Source organism: Anolis carolinensis, chromosome 6 (assembly GCF_035594765.1).
Source record: "Anolis carolinensis isolate JA03-04 chromosome 6, rAnoCar3.1.pri, whole genome shotgun sequence".
Lineage (NCBI taxonomy): Eukaryota > Metazoa > Chordata > Lepidosauria > Squamata > Dactyloidae > Anolis > Anolis carolinensis.
In genome coordinates, this window is record NC_085846.1 from 24,021,409 (window position 1) to 24,035,330 (window position 13,922).

Sequence of the window (13,922 nt, forward strand, 5' to 3'; positions counted from 1 at the left end):
ATCATCTGAATACAGAAATCACTTTCTTCTATGCTGGTTTGAAACTAACCTAAACAGTCTGTGCAGATGTGTCCAGTATGGAAACCTGGCAATAGCTCCTCTAACTTGAAATAAGTGGCTGAAATTCCCTCTTCTATAACTTATTTAAAGATATAGGAGCCATTGCCAGATTTCCATCTGAAATCCCTGCTACCCAGATGGATATCATGACTAAAAAAAAAAATCCTCTCTCCACTTGGAGAGATGGAGAAAGACACCTAAAAGGCTTATGTTGCCTTCTGAAGTACAAGGTGGCTGTTTTTTAATTTCATTGAATGGGGCAGTTTTCCTCATTTGGCAGAACTTTATTCCTCCCCCCCCCCCCCCATACATTTGGCAGCCGATAACACTTCATGCCTCAATAAATCTGATTGTCTTTAAGGTGCCACAATTCTCATTTAGAAGTGTGCATGTGTGTGTTGTAACAGGCTAGCACCTGCCAGGATCTATGTCTGGTAGATTTCTCCCCCTTTCCTATCTAGAGGCAAGAGAGCTTAGAGAAAAATAATTCCAGCAATGAGTGTGTGTGCAAGTGTGAAAGGGAGGGGAGGAGAGAGAAAATCTGGGCTAAAGACAATAACACTGGAAATAATTTAAGAATAGAAGTGGATGTGTGGGGAGCGGAGGAAGAGGGAATCTCATTATGAAATGCTATTATCCAGAACTTAATTCTCTTCAGATGAACAATGGAAGAAATGTTTAAAGAGTTGTGTTAAACTGGCAGTGTTCCCAGTTGTGATCAGGCCCCCGAAATGAACACGGACAGCCTGTATTTTGAACAATAAGGCTTTGGTATGGTGTGTGTGAGTATGCAAAGTACATTGTCTCATTTAATCCCCACAACAGCTCTATAAGGTAGGATACTAGTAAGACTTTTGATCAGCTTAAGAAATCATAGCTGGTTAATCATATGAGGTTAATTTGACCAAATGATTTGAACGAGAGTTAGGATTATGCAGTATTTAGAGCGGTTGATTGGAGGTGTATTGTAGAATTAATGCAGTTTGACAATATGCAGTTGGCCATCTGTTGGGGGTGCTTTGAATGCAATTTTCCTGCTTCTTGGCAGGGGGTTGGATTGGATGGTCCATGAGGTCTCTCCAAACTCTATGATTCTATGACTACTTTAACTGTCATTGTTCAATGCTATGGAATTATGGGAGTTGCAATTTTGATGAGGCAGGTGAAAATGGGAACCGATTAAGAGAATCTTCTACAACCTGTTGGTCTCTAGTTGGATTGGACTACAACACCCATCATCTTAGGCAGAATGGTGTCTGCTGGGACCAGTCTTTGCCATTGTGATCATACTATGCTATTGCCTGGCCACACATTTCCCAGTTTTTGTGTGTGTAAAGAGGAACTAAATGTGCATCTACACTGTAGAATTAATGCAGTTTGACATCACTTTAACTGCAATACCTCAATGCTATGGAATCTTGGGAGTTGTAGTTTGGTGAGGCACCAGCATTCTTTGGCAGAGAAGACCAAAGACCTTCTAAAATGACAACTCCCATTATTCTATAGCAGTGGTTCCCAGCCTTTTTTTGACCAGGGACAACTTTGACCAGGAACCACTTTCCAACATTAGTACCAAAAGGGTTATAAATAGTTTTTTGGTCAACTTTAGATTCAGTTTTGTTATTTGGGGTGCTGATTCAGAAAATTGCATATGGATAGACCACATCAGCTCTAGTTTCTGATACAGAAATATGCCATCCAGTAGTCGCCAACTGCTTGCCCACAGAAACCCATATTTAATAATCCAGAGCTTTTTTTTTTTCATGTCAGGAGCAACCGGAGTTGCTTCTGGAGTGAGAGAATTGGCCGTCTGCAAGGACGTTGCCCAGGGGACGCCCGGATGTTTTGATGTTTTTACCATCCTTGTGGGAGGCTCCTCTCATGTCCCCGCATGGAGCTGGAGCTGATAGAGGGAGCTCATCCACACTCTCCCCAGGTGGGATTCGAACCTGGCAGCTTTCAGGTCAGCAACCCAACCTTCAAGTCACTTAGTCCACTACGCCATCTGGGGGCTCTATCCAGAGCTGATGTGATCTATCCAATGCAATTTTCTGAATCAGAACCCCAAATAACCACAGGAACAAGTCTAAAAACGAAGACACCAAGGTGCTCTTGCTTCTAGGCATCACATGGAACGGCTCCGTTCAAGGGGAGGGAAGAGGAAGAGAAGCTGCAGTCAGGAGGCTTGTTGTTGCGCCTTTTGTGGGTAGTCAGCCTCTCCCCTCCTGACATCCCCGTTTCCTCGGCACTATGAGGGTTTCGCATGACCAGCTTCTCTAGTTGCAACGGTGTAGTAACGGTGAGGATGCGGACCATATTTTAGTTCTTGGGGACCACTGGTAGTCCATGGACCACAGGTTGGGAACCACTGCTCTATAGCATCAAGCCATGGCAGTTAAAGTTGTATCACCATTTTATGCACCTCTAACATCCAAATTCAAGTCCCTTTTGGGCATAACATTTTCACAGCCCCATCCCACAAGGTGATTGGTGTTGCTATGTTCACTAGACATTTCTTATTATTTCCAGGATTTTTGAAGATTTATATGAAATCTTTGGTTCATAGCTTCACAGCATGAGAAAATGACATTGAATTTATTATTCAACTAAAGCTCAGTGAGTCCAAACACAACCATTGAGAAGGTGGAAACTCCCTGCTGTCAGTGATTAAATTTATAACAGAAACTATATTGAAAAGAAACTTAGTTGTGATTGGTTTTTCTCTATCTTGTCCAATATATGTCAGCTTTTCTATAAGGTCTATTTCCCTACTGTTTTATGCTAGCCTTCAATGGAGAGGTACTCTGTTTCCAATTCTCAGCTTTTATCAGACTTTCAGAAAAATAAACAAATAAATAGCAGATCTTTATGCCTGAATGCCCCACAGATGTCTCAAAATACAGGAAAGGTTCTATTTTTAGAACAGCAAGAACAGCTTGGTTTGTAATTTGACTTATTCTCAAACATATTTTCCTGCAAAATTAGGAAATATTAGATAATTCTTATCACATGTGGAAATATGTGCCCAGTATTCTTCAGTTCCTCCAGCATTTGTTTGCTTGTGTATTTATTTCATGTTTACTGTGATTAGATACTAAAGGTATATTATTTTTAAAGCATGTTCCCTTATATGAGAAGATACATATTTTATTGGAAATCTTTTCCATAATTTTTTTTGTGTAACATTTGTATGTTCATCAGTACCAGCTTTTAGCAAGACTTTAGGGTTTGGATATGCAGATTTGATCAATGTTTGACACAAAATCTTCAATGTTTGTTTTGGAATATTGTACTTGCAGGTTAGTTGTGAGGCTGTACTAATATAATGAGCAATTAAATAACGTTTCTGGTATTGATGACCACAAATTGATGACACACTATAGTAAATTACACGACAAATTGTGTTTAATATACCCTGCTCACTTTCTGCACAACATCAGCCAGGTTCCCCTTTTGTTTGCTTTGTTTGCAATCTTGAACTTGAAAGTTTTCATATGCTCCTTTGTTACATTCATTTGTCCTAACAACAACATTATCCTAAATAAGAAGTTTACAATTTGTTTTATGGCCAAATATGGTTTTATGTGTCATATTAAAACAGTGCATTATTGAAAGAGAACTGCAGGAACAAGGTATAGGCAGTGAAAAATCAAAAAGCAATGGTATAAAGAGTATCATAGCAAAAACAATGGTATGGAGAGTTAGCTAGCAGAAGAGAAGGCTGAGAGAAGACGTGATGGCCATGTATAAATATGTGAGGAGAAGTCATAGGGAAAGGGGAGCAAGCTTGTTTTCTGCTGCCCTGGAGACTAGGACGCAAAACAATGGCTTCAAACTACAGGAAAGGAGATTTCACCTGAACATTAGGAAGAACGTCCTCACTGTGAGAGCTGTTCAGCAGTGGAACTCTCTGCCCTGGAGTGTGGTGGGAGGCTCCTTCTTTGGAGATTTGTGGGATTCTGGAAATTATTGTTCTAAGTAGTAATATTTCCATGTTCTTGTACCATGGCTACAAAGACCCTGTCCATTTTCTCTTGCTGATTACAGCAGCAAAATGTGTATTCTCATTAAGGTAAAGGTTTTCATCTGACATTAAGTCTAGTCCAGCTCTGCGGGTTGGTGCTCATCTCTATTTCTAAGCCGAAGAGCCGGGATTGTTCATAGACACCTCCAAGTTCATGTGGCTGGCATGACTGCATGGAGCGTTGTTACTTTCCTGCCGGAGCAGTACCTATTGATCTACTCATATTTGCCTGATTTTGAACTGCTAGGTAGGCAGAAGCTGGGGCTAACAGTGGGAGCTCACCCCACTCCCCGGAGTTTTGGTAAGCAAGTTAGCAGCTCAGCGGTTTAATCCACTGTGCCACCAGGGGCCTGTGTTCTCATTACTGATACAAAAATAACTTTTCAGAAGTATTTAATGCTCTCCAGTATTTGCAGAACTACCAGGTTATGTGCTAATCTTTCTTTTAATACAAACATCAGTTCAGATGCAATGTTGTCAATGCTGGCAACAAAGTTCCAAAAGGATGTATCTTAGTTCAGGTCCCGCATGTAGCTGATCCCTCGTGTTGTTGAAGTCTCTGTGTGCATAAAAGTTTTTTTTTTTTGGACCAGAAAAATTTGGGGTGCATCTACATAGCAGAATTAATGCAGTTTGAGTCCACTTTAACTGTCTTGGCTCAATACTATGGAATCCTAGTAACTGTAGTTTGGTGAGGCATTAGTACTCTTTGATGGAGAAGGCTGAAGACCTTGTAAAACTCCATAGCATTGAGCCGTAGTAGTTAAAGTGGTGTCAAACTGCATTAATTCTACAGTGTGGATGCACCCTTGGACAGTGGCCATGCTATCTAGGGATTCTGGTAGTTGTAATGAAAGGTAATTTTCCCATGCTTTCCCCCAGTTTTGGTCTGTGACTGTGATGGAAGCTAGCACTAAGATTTGACCTATGCTTTTGGTAGCGTTATAGCTGGATAAGAGGTCCTGCAATGCTTTCCATGTTTGTCCTATAGGTTTGCATGAGACCCTTGCCCTCCTGACATCGCAACTAAGACCTGATTCAAATCACAAGGAGGAAATGGTGTTCCTGAGAGACATCTTTAGCGAGAGAAGTCTCAGCTATTTAATGAAGGTAAGTGTCTTTGTATTTTGAGGGGGGGGGGGGGGGAAACCTGGTTTGCTTGGCTTTCTATCCATTCAGTGTTCTTGTTTGTTTAGCATTCAAACCCTGGATCCTTGTTTCATGCCAAAACTGAAAACTGAACTGTAAAACAAAGAAATAAAATGGGAAGCTTGCTTCTTGGTTGTATTTTAAGCTTCTTCCAAGGGACTTGATTTAGTGTAGCTAAGAGTGCATCTAGACTACAGAATGATCAACATTTCCTTTTTGTATGCTTCAATTTCCTTAAGCCACTCTTCCTTTTCCTTAAAGTAATCCCAAAACCATTCAGTGTGTTCCACCTTTTCTGTAACACTTAGGTATAGATTTTTGGAAAGTCCACAAGTCATAAGCTCCATTAGGTGGTGGATTGGTCCTTCCCTGGGGAAGTCCTCCAAATATTTATCCACAAATATATGCTCATGAAATTCAGCATCGTCTTCAAGCCCGGCTTCATTGTTAATTCGTTGTAGTTGGTGACACATCAGAACTCTTTGGCACAGAATGCTAAAGACCTGGTAAAATTACAACTACCATGGTTATATAGCATTGATCCATGGCAGTTAAAATCGTGTCAAATTGTATTAATTCTACAGAGTAGATACACTGTAAAACTCTCATTCAAGAGTCAGAATTTAGGGACATCCATACACATACATTTCCCTTACAATGACCCTCCACTTTTGAGGCGGTTTGGGGTGCAAAACTCTAGCAAAAGTGGGGAAAAAACACAAATAAAAACACCTTTTTAATTTGAGCAAAGACCTTTCTAGGACTCTTTGAGTCCACATCTGCTCATATCAATATTATACTTAGTTTCTTGTTTCCATGGTAAGTTCAGGAACATCATCTGCAGGTATAGGGACCATATTAAATGAAAACCAAAACCAATGGATTTCAAATAAGTGAACACTTTGAAAGTTTGGGTTCTTCCATTGCACAATCTTATTATTAAATGAAAGGTAAAAGGCTGGTGGATGGGTGGGTTACTTTTTTGGACTAATATTCCCAGAAAGGTATTTATTTCCACAGTAAATATGGCCGGTTGCATCTAGATGGGGAGGACAGTGCTTGGATTTGTTTTTCCTTACCTGATGTTACTTAGATGTTTTATTTGCTTCCCCAATCATTTTGGGAAATGTAGTCAAGGATACCTAGAGGAAGCTACACATGAGATGTTAAACTGGGTTCTAGGATTAAATCCACAATATAATTAAGGTCAAATGTGGATATTACTAAACTTTGCCATTTGGTTCAAGGGGCAATGAATTTGAAGTTATCTTCTTGAAAGAAGATTAACAGTCAGGAATGTGCGAGGGCTCTTTCTCAGATCTTTGAAGAAAGCAAGAGCAGTAGAATATGCAAAAAGTCGTGCTGATGAATTTTAATATCACTTCTTGCCAGTAGGCTTTGCAGAGTGCTTGACAGAGCTTAAAAAACATACCTGCCATGAATAACAAATAATATTTTTTTTACAAACTCATCAGTGGAGGGAATTGATAACAAGCAAGCAAGAAAGGTTTGTGTTGACTTTCAAAGTTTTGCATATTAAAATTCAAGGAAGCCACATCCCTGAGTTTGCACAACTTGAGCAAGGCCGTTGATGACAAGGGGTGCATCTAAACTGTAGAATTAGTGCAGTTGATAACATTTTAACTGGCATGGCTCAGTGCTATGGAATCATGGGATTTATAGCTTGATGAGGCACCACCATTCTTTGGTAGAGGAGGCTAAATACTTTGTAAAACTAGAACACTCAAAATTCAATAGCATTGAGCTATGGCAGGTAAAAGTACTGTCGAACTGCATTAATTCTTCAGTGTATATGCACTATAGGTGTCTTGGAAGTCCCACATTAATAGAGTTTCCATAAATGGAAGTGGACCTGACAGCACCAAACAATTATCAATCTTTTATAAAGTAGATACTGGTTGCGAGCAGTGTTGGGAGGGAATGTGGTCATACTAGGAATGCTCATTTTCTTCTTGAAGGAAGCAATGGTGAACTTTCTCTCTCTGTGATAAAGGGTTTTAAAACTGCTGTTAATGAAGACGATTCACACTTTGCAAGTTATCTTTATGGTTGCTGGCTATGTTGGCTGGGGAATTCACGGGAGGGGGGTGTCATCCAAAAAAGTAACTTTGCCAACTTTGCCTTCTATTTCAGATTCATGAAAAGTTGTGCCATTATGAACGGCAGAGTCCGGTGCCAGTTCTCCACAGTGCTTCAGCTCTAGCAGAAGATGTAAGTTTGAGTGTTACTTTCTTATTGCATAGAATGAACTATGGGAGCACCAGGAGTAAGTGTTATTTGGTCCCAGATGAGGTCAGTATCCCTATGGGATTTGTAGTTTTGTGAGGTACTTAAAAATCCTGTGCTAGAGGATTGCAATACTATAGCAGCTTTTGATACCACTGACTATGATATTCTTCTGTGTTGTCTCACTGGGATGGGACTGGGAGGCACTGTCTTACAGTGGTGCCGGTCCTTCCTGGAGTGCCGTACCTAGAAGATGGTGCTGGGGGACTCTTGTTCGAACCCCCAGCTGTTGGGGATCCTCAGGGTTCTGTTTTGTCCTCTGTGCTGTTTAACATATACATGAAACTGCTCCAGAGTTTTGGAGTACGATGGCACCTATATGCGGATGACACCCAGCTCTACTACTCCTATGTCAAGGAAGCTGTTCAGATCCTATAATCAGTAATGGACTGGATGAGGGCAAACATATCCAGATAAGACAGAAGTATTCTTGGTCAGTTGGAAGGCAGATCAGGGAATAGGGATCCAGCCTGTGCTGGATGGGGTCACACTCCCCCTGAAGACACAAGTCTACAGCTTGGGGGTCCTCTTGGACTCAGCCCTGAACCTGGAGGCCTAGGTATCTGCAGTGGTCAGGAGGGCCTTTGCACAATTAAAACTTGTGTGCCAACTATACCCATTCCTTGAGAAGTCAGATCTGGCCACGGTGGTCCATGCCTTAGTTACATCCTGTCTGGATTACATGATGTGCTCTATGTGGGGCTGCCTTTGAAGAGTACTCAGAAAAATCAACTGGTCCAAGAAGCTGCAGTCAGGTTGCTCACTGGGGCTGGCTACAGGGAGTGAACAACGTCCCTGTTGTAGCTCCACTGGCTGCCAGTCTGTTACTGGGCACAATTCAAAGTACTGGTTATGACCTTTAAAGCCTTAGACAGTTCAGGTTCAGGCTATTTGGCTGACCGCAACCTCTTGTACGAACCTGCTTGGACACTGAGATTTTTAGGCGAGGCTTTTCTCTTGGTCCCACCTCCATCTCAAGCTCAGTTGGTGGGAACGAGAGAGAGGGCCTTCTCAGTGGCTGCTCCTTAATACTGGAACTCCCTGCCCAGGGAAGTCAGAATGCCACCCTCCCTGCTGCCCTTCCAGCCACAGGCATAAACCTTTTTATTCAGACAGGTTTTTAAAGATGGAGGTGTTTAAGATCCAGTCAGGGGATGCAATGGTTTTAAAGTGTTTTGATGGATTTTAACTATGATTTTAAAGTTCTGTTTGTGTTTAATTCTATTTGAATGTTTCCATGTTTGCATCTTTTAAATTATATACTAATGCTTTTATATCAAGTTGCTTTGATTCCCCTTTGGGGAGATAAAGCGGGATATAATAATAATGATGATGATGATGATGATGATGATGATAATACTAATAATAATAGTAAGTATCCCGCCAAACCACACATCCTGTTTTTGCAGAATAGAGCCATGGCAGTTAAAGAGTTGTATTTAGGGGACATCAATAGCTGAAATATATGTGAATGACTCACAGCATGGTAAAGGCGCTTTTTACGGAATAGTCCCCCCCCCCCCCCCCACAAATGCTCAAGGTATAGTCTCCCTAATTAGTATTTGCAAACTTTGGAATGAAGGTCTGGTTGCGCCCACAGCTTGCTCTGTCCCTAACTAATCTGACCTCTGCCAGTCAACAATCCTTCATTTGGGGGAATGTGATCCTCACTAATAAAAGGTTGTTTCGCCCACATATAAAATTTCTCTATGTCATTTGCATCGGCTCATGAAACCATTGGGGAATTTCAAGAACTTACATAACCTCTGCCGAAGTCAACGTCTGTCAGATTGGTGATTAAGTGCATAATTGTGAGATGTGGCTGCTTCTTGCTTTTATTTCTGTCTTGAAGAGTCGTGTTCTTGTTATGAATCTGGTGATAAGACGAGCCATTTCCCTTTCAATATATGACTCTTTCAGACTGGATTGAAGTCTCTTGCCACCCACAAACCTATTGAATTGTGGTGGTAAGCTGACCTATGCACCCTTTTTCCTGTGATTTAATGGAACTATAGAAGCAGCGCTTCTGTTATGACTTTTGGGGGAGAGGAGTTCTTTCCAGACAGATTGTGAGGATAAAGCTTTTATGCTTGTTTCTTGACTTCTAGATTATTGGAAGTATGCCTTTGACATAACATAGCAACACACCACCTCCAGTTCGGCCTACTGCTTTCTTTCTATAGATGCATCCCATTTAATCTAATTGTTTTGCCCAGTTTGTAATGTACTTCCTCATTATTCTCTTTTAATATCATGTTCTATAATGTTCCCACCCAGACTTTGATAGTGATGGCATATAAATCATCCCAAAATAAAGCTTGGAAACAATTAATACAAAATTGCATTGTGACTTCAAGTTTATCATAGGATAACTTCAGTCCCTTGCAGTGTTTTGACAATTTTTCTGTTGCTTATACACTTATGATGGTGGCCTTATCAAATGTTAGGGGAGAAATAGAACAGTGCTATTAAACCATGTATTGTGTGGTTATTTGCAAACAATTTTACAATTATTTTTATCCATCCCTGGTAAAACAGTACAAGAGTCTCACCATGATTCCATAGTATTGACTTCCAGCAGTTAAAGTGGAATCAAGCTGCATTAATTCTGCCGTGTAGAAGCACCTCTAGTTAAGCCACTGGCTAGATGCGGCATGAGAAAACTTCCGCCCTTCAGGTGTTTTGGATGTCATCTTCCACAATTCTTAACAGCTGATAGGCTGTTAAAACACCTGGAGGGCTGACTTTTGCCCATACCTCGGCTAGATAGAACAATAGTTTGATTCAGTTTAAGCCAATGTCTTATGGTCTTTTTGTGACTTCTCATGTGTGCCTACCTTGGAAGGCATTTGTTTCCTTTACAGAGGATTCCTTTTACCTCTTGCTAGTAATTATTGTGGCTCCTCTGGAGTGTGACGCCAAGATTAGCACAACATTGACCTGGAAATGCAAGCAGGATATAATAATATGCTGTCTCTTGTCTCTCTGGTGCATGGAGGGATTTTTCAATCTTTTTGTTGTGCTTGTTTCCTTGTAAGGTGATAGAGGAATTGCAGACGGCCCCAATGAATAATGACGAGAAAGAACTGTTCCAGTTGCTGTCAACTCCTCATCTCAGGGTAAAAGGCTTTTCATTTTTTAACTGGAGACAAGGGTATTAGAGAAGCACAGAGATCCCTTGGGTGAAAGGGACACCCTTAGGAATTGCCTTACCAGGCACACTTATTTGCTTAAGCGGTGCTTGGAAAATGTAGTTGAGAAAGTCTCAAAAATGCCCCTTCTCTTCCAGTTGTTAAAATTGTCAGAAATATTAAAAATTAACTAGGTATTTTTAATTACAAAAAATGTGAGTAAAGCACTGAAATGGTTAAATGGATGCAATGACTCTGAAAAAGCTGCAGTTCAATATAAGCAGGAGTGCCTATAGCTTAGTAGACCTCAGTCTGTGAGACAAGCCTCTGTGTGAGGTAGGCCTTAGTATGAAGTAGGCCTCAGTATGAGAAGGCCTGGTGTAAGAAGGCTTTGGTGAGAGAAGCCCCAGGTTGAAGGCTTCGTGTGTGAAGCTCCAGTGTGTGAGGCTACTGTGTGTAAAAAGCTCCTGTGTGAAGCTCCTGGGATAATTTTGGTGTGGGAGGAGGCTCTGTGAAAGCGAAGCTATTTATCTGCATGAGAAAGAAGCCCAGCGTGGAAGCAAAGAGGGAAGTATAAAGGACTTTGTCGAAGGCTTTCATGGCCGGGATCACAGGGTTGTTGTATGTCTTTCGGGCTGTGTGGCCATGTTCCAGAAGCATTCTCAAACAAGGGCAGTTAACGACTCTAAACAAAGGATGCCCCAGAGGCAGGAAGAAGACAGCAGATAAGCTTTTCAATGTTAATTAAAGTGATTAACTACACAACATTCACACTGACCTCTCTCACCCTAGACTTTCCACAGATATATATTAACCTCTTTGCTTAGTTTTCTCCATACCTCACAACCTCTGAGGATGCCTGCCATAGATGTTGGCGAAACGTCAGGAGAGAATGCTTCTGGAACATGGCCACACAGCCCGAAAGACATACAACAACCCTCTTTTGAGGAGAGAATGCTTCTGGAACATGGCCACACAGCCCGAAAGACATACAACAACCCTATAAAGGACTTTATTCGTGTTTTGAAAACTTTGTTCTTATAAATAGTGCAACCATATTATTTTACTACAAAGAAAAGCCTCCTAAGGAAGATATAACATTGGTCTGTGTGTTTTTGTTCTTTTTATCACTTTTGGCTACTGGTGCTGGGTCATGTTGCTTCTAATAAGTTACTCTGCTGTACATTTATGGGGAAGGTCTTTTGTTAATAAGCCCACTCGCCCAACAGAAATGTTGTGGTAAGTGTGGACTTCTATATCCATTGAGGATATGTTCCTGAACTTGCCATGGAAAACAGAAAATGGTGGGTAATAGCTAACCCTATTGAAATCAATGACGTCTATCAGAAGTTATTTTAGAGAACCTAAAAGATTCCCAGAGAGGTATCTTTTATGAATTTGCTAGGTTCTCCAGGGCAATTATATGGCAACCTTTTGCCCTGAGGACTGTCACGACCCAGGCTGCAGGGCACCAATAACCATACACAGAGGCCAGAATCTATCTAATATCTTTATTAAGGAAATATATAAAGTTAATAAAAACAAGTATAGGAAATAGTCCAGAAGTAGACCTTTCAGGAAAGGTCAAAATTAGTCCAAAAAAGCAATGTCCAATATGAAATATTAAGGTCCAAAGTTGTAATCCAATAACCGAAACACTCACTTGCCAAGCAAGTGAGGGGAGATGACAAGGTCCTTTAGTCCATGAACTTGAGCAAGGCTAGGAAATAACTTGATTCTTGGCACACAAAGCTTGATTCAAGGCAACAAGGAAACGAGGAGCAAGAACAAGATCCGTGGTAATTACTTGGCGAGGTCCGGAAAACAAGGCAAGATCCGGGGAGAAAACAAGGCTGAGAACGAAGGCTTGGAACAGGAACAAAGGCTTGAAAACAGGAGTAGCTGTCCACACACGCTGCTCCGGTAGCTGACGAATTGACTCCGCAAGATTCCTTCGGGAGCAAGGAACCTAAATAGGCCTCGTTTTCCCACCAGAGAACACTTCTCTGGGGAATCAGAAACGAAAGTCAATCTCTGTGTCCAGATGTATGACTCCCTAAAATTTCTCATGGCAGCAGGCTTAATCATCTGAATGCTTTGCTGCAATTCTCAAACTCCTGCGATTAGCTTGTTGCACTCCTTTTTGCTGGAGATAATATTTACGGCGCGAAAAAGGGGGAGAACTCGACTCAGGGCTTGTTTGGCAGATTTCTGGAAGACAAGCCTCCTGCAGGTGCAAAGGCTCAATTTCTGGCTGGGATAGTTCCTTTTCTGGCTGAAATGGTGGAAAACCCAAGTTTTCCTCTTCATCATTCACAACAGCACTAGGAACGGGACTACATGGCCCATGAGTCATCACAAGGACATATTTTGTTATATGCGGGTAAGTGAAACTGTGAATACGGGAGTATTTTGTTCATGTAGAAAATATAGCTTTTGTATCAAACAAAAAGTCATTGCGGAGCTACTCTTGTCTTTATTCCTTATTTTTCTTTTGTGGTAAGGAAAAAAAGAGGAAAAAGGTGATGGAAAAAAAGAGTGGATGAGAGAACTTTACAAATAAAGAACACTTTTGTCTGAACCACTTGTTAAATTCTGCATTTGTAGCAAGATAATGCACACTAAAGGCTTCATCTGGAAGAGATGTGAATGCTCAGGCTGGCAATTATCCAAATCTCCACATGATGCCTAGGTACTAAGAGACATGTATATTCAGTGGAGGGACACCATGTGTGTATCCTGGTAGGCCAGTGACCTATTTTGTACTGGAAGAAGTACAAAATGCAGTCAGGAATGGAGACGTTGGGATGAAGGCAAGGCTTAGGTTTCCAATTCCTTCTCTTTCTCTGCTCCTAAATGGTTTCCTCTCCTCCCACCTCCATGCCATGCAAGGGCTTAAAATATGTGTGGATAGATGGGAGGGAAAGTGAAGTCATATAATTAAGAAAAAGAGGGACTGGGAGAGGAATAGAGTGGGGGAAAGAGGGAAGAAAGGAGAGGAAGAAGCTGGCAAGAAACCTCACACAAGAGATTAAGAAACAAAATAAGATGACCATTTCCTGGCACCAGAAAGTGCCAGAAATTCATGTCACACAACGCTATTGTAGCTCTATTATTTTACTTTCACTTAGGAAAGGACATTTAGTATTCTCAGCCAGAGCATTCTTACCCTCACTAAAGTACAAACCCTAAACTTCTACAAAATGTTGCCATGTTGGTTAAAGCAGAATAATAGTGCTATAATAGCATAC

The 13,922-nt window shown here is 41.1% G+C and overlaps 1 protein-coding gene across 1 annotated transcript in view; it reads left to right on the forward strand.

Annotated features, from left to right (window-relative positions):
- The window catches only part of mpp3 (MAGUK p55 scaffold protein 3), a 76,082-nt gene that overhangs the window by 8,657 nt on the left and 53,503 nt on the right, over positions 1-13,922 (forward strand). Inside the window, exons 3-5 of the mRNA XM_003222672.3 lie at positions 5,076-5,194; positions 7,388-7,465; positions 10,579-10,659. Of these exons, the coding sequence (XP_003222720.2) occupies positions 5,076-5,194; positions 7,388-7,465; positions 10,579-10,659 (278 nt within the window). The remainder of the gene's footprint in view (positions 1-5,075; positions 5,195-7,387; positions 7,466-10,578; positions 10,660-13,922) is intronic.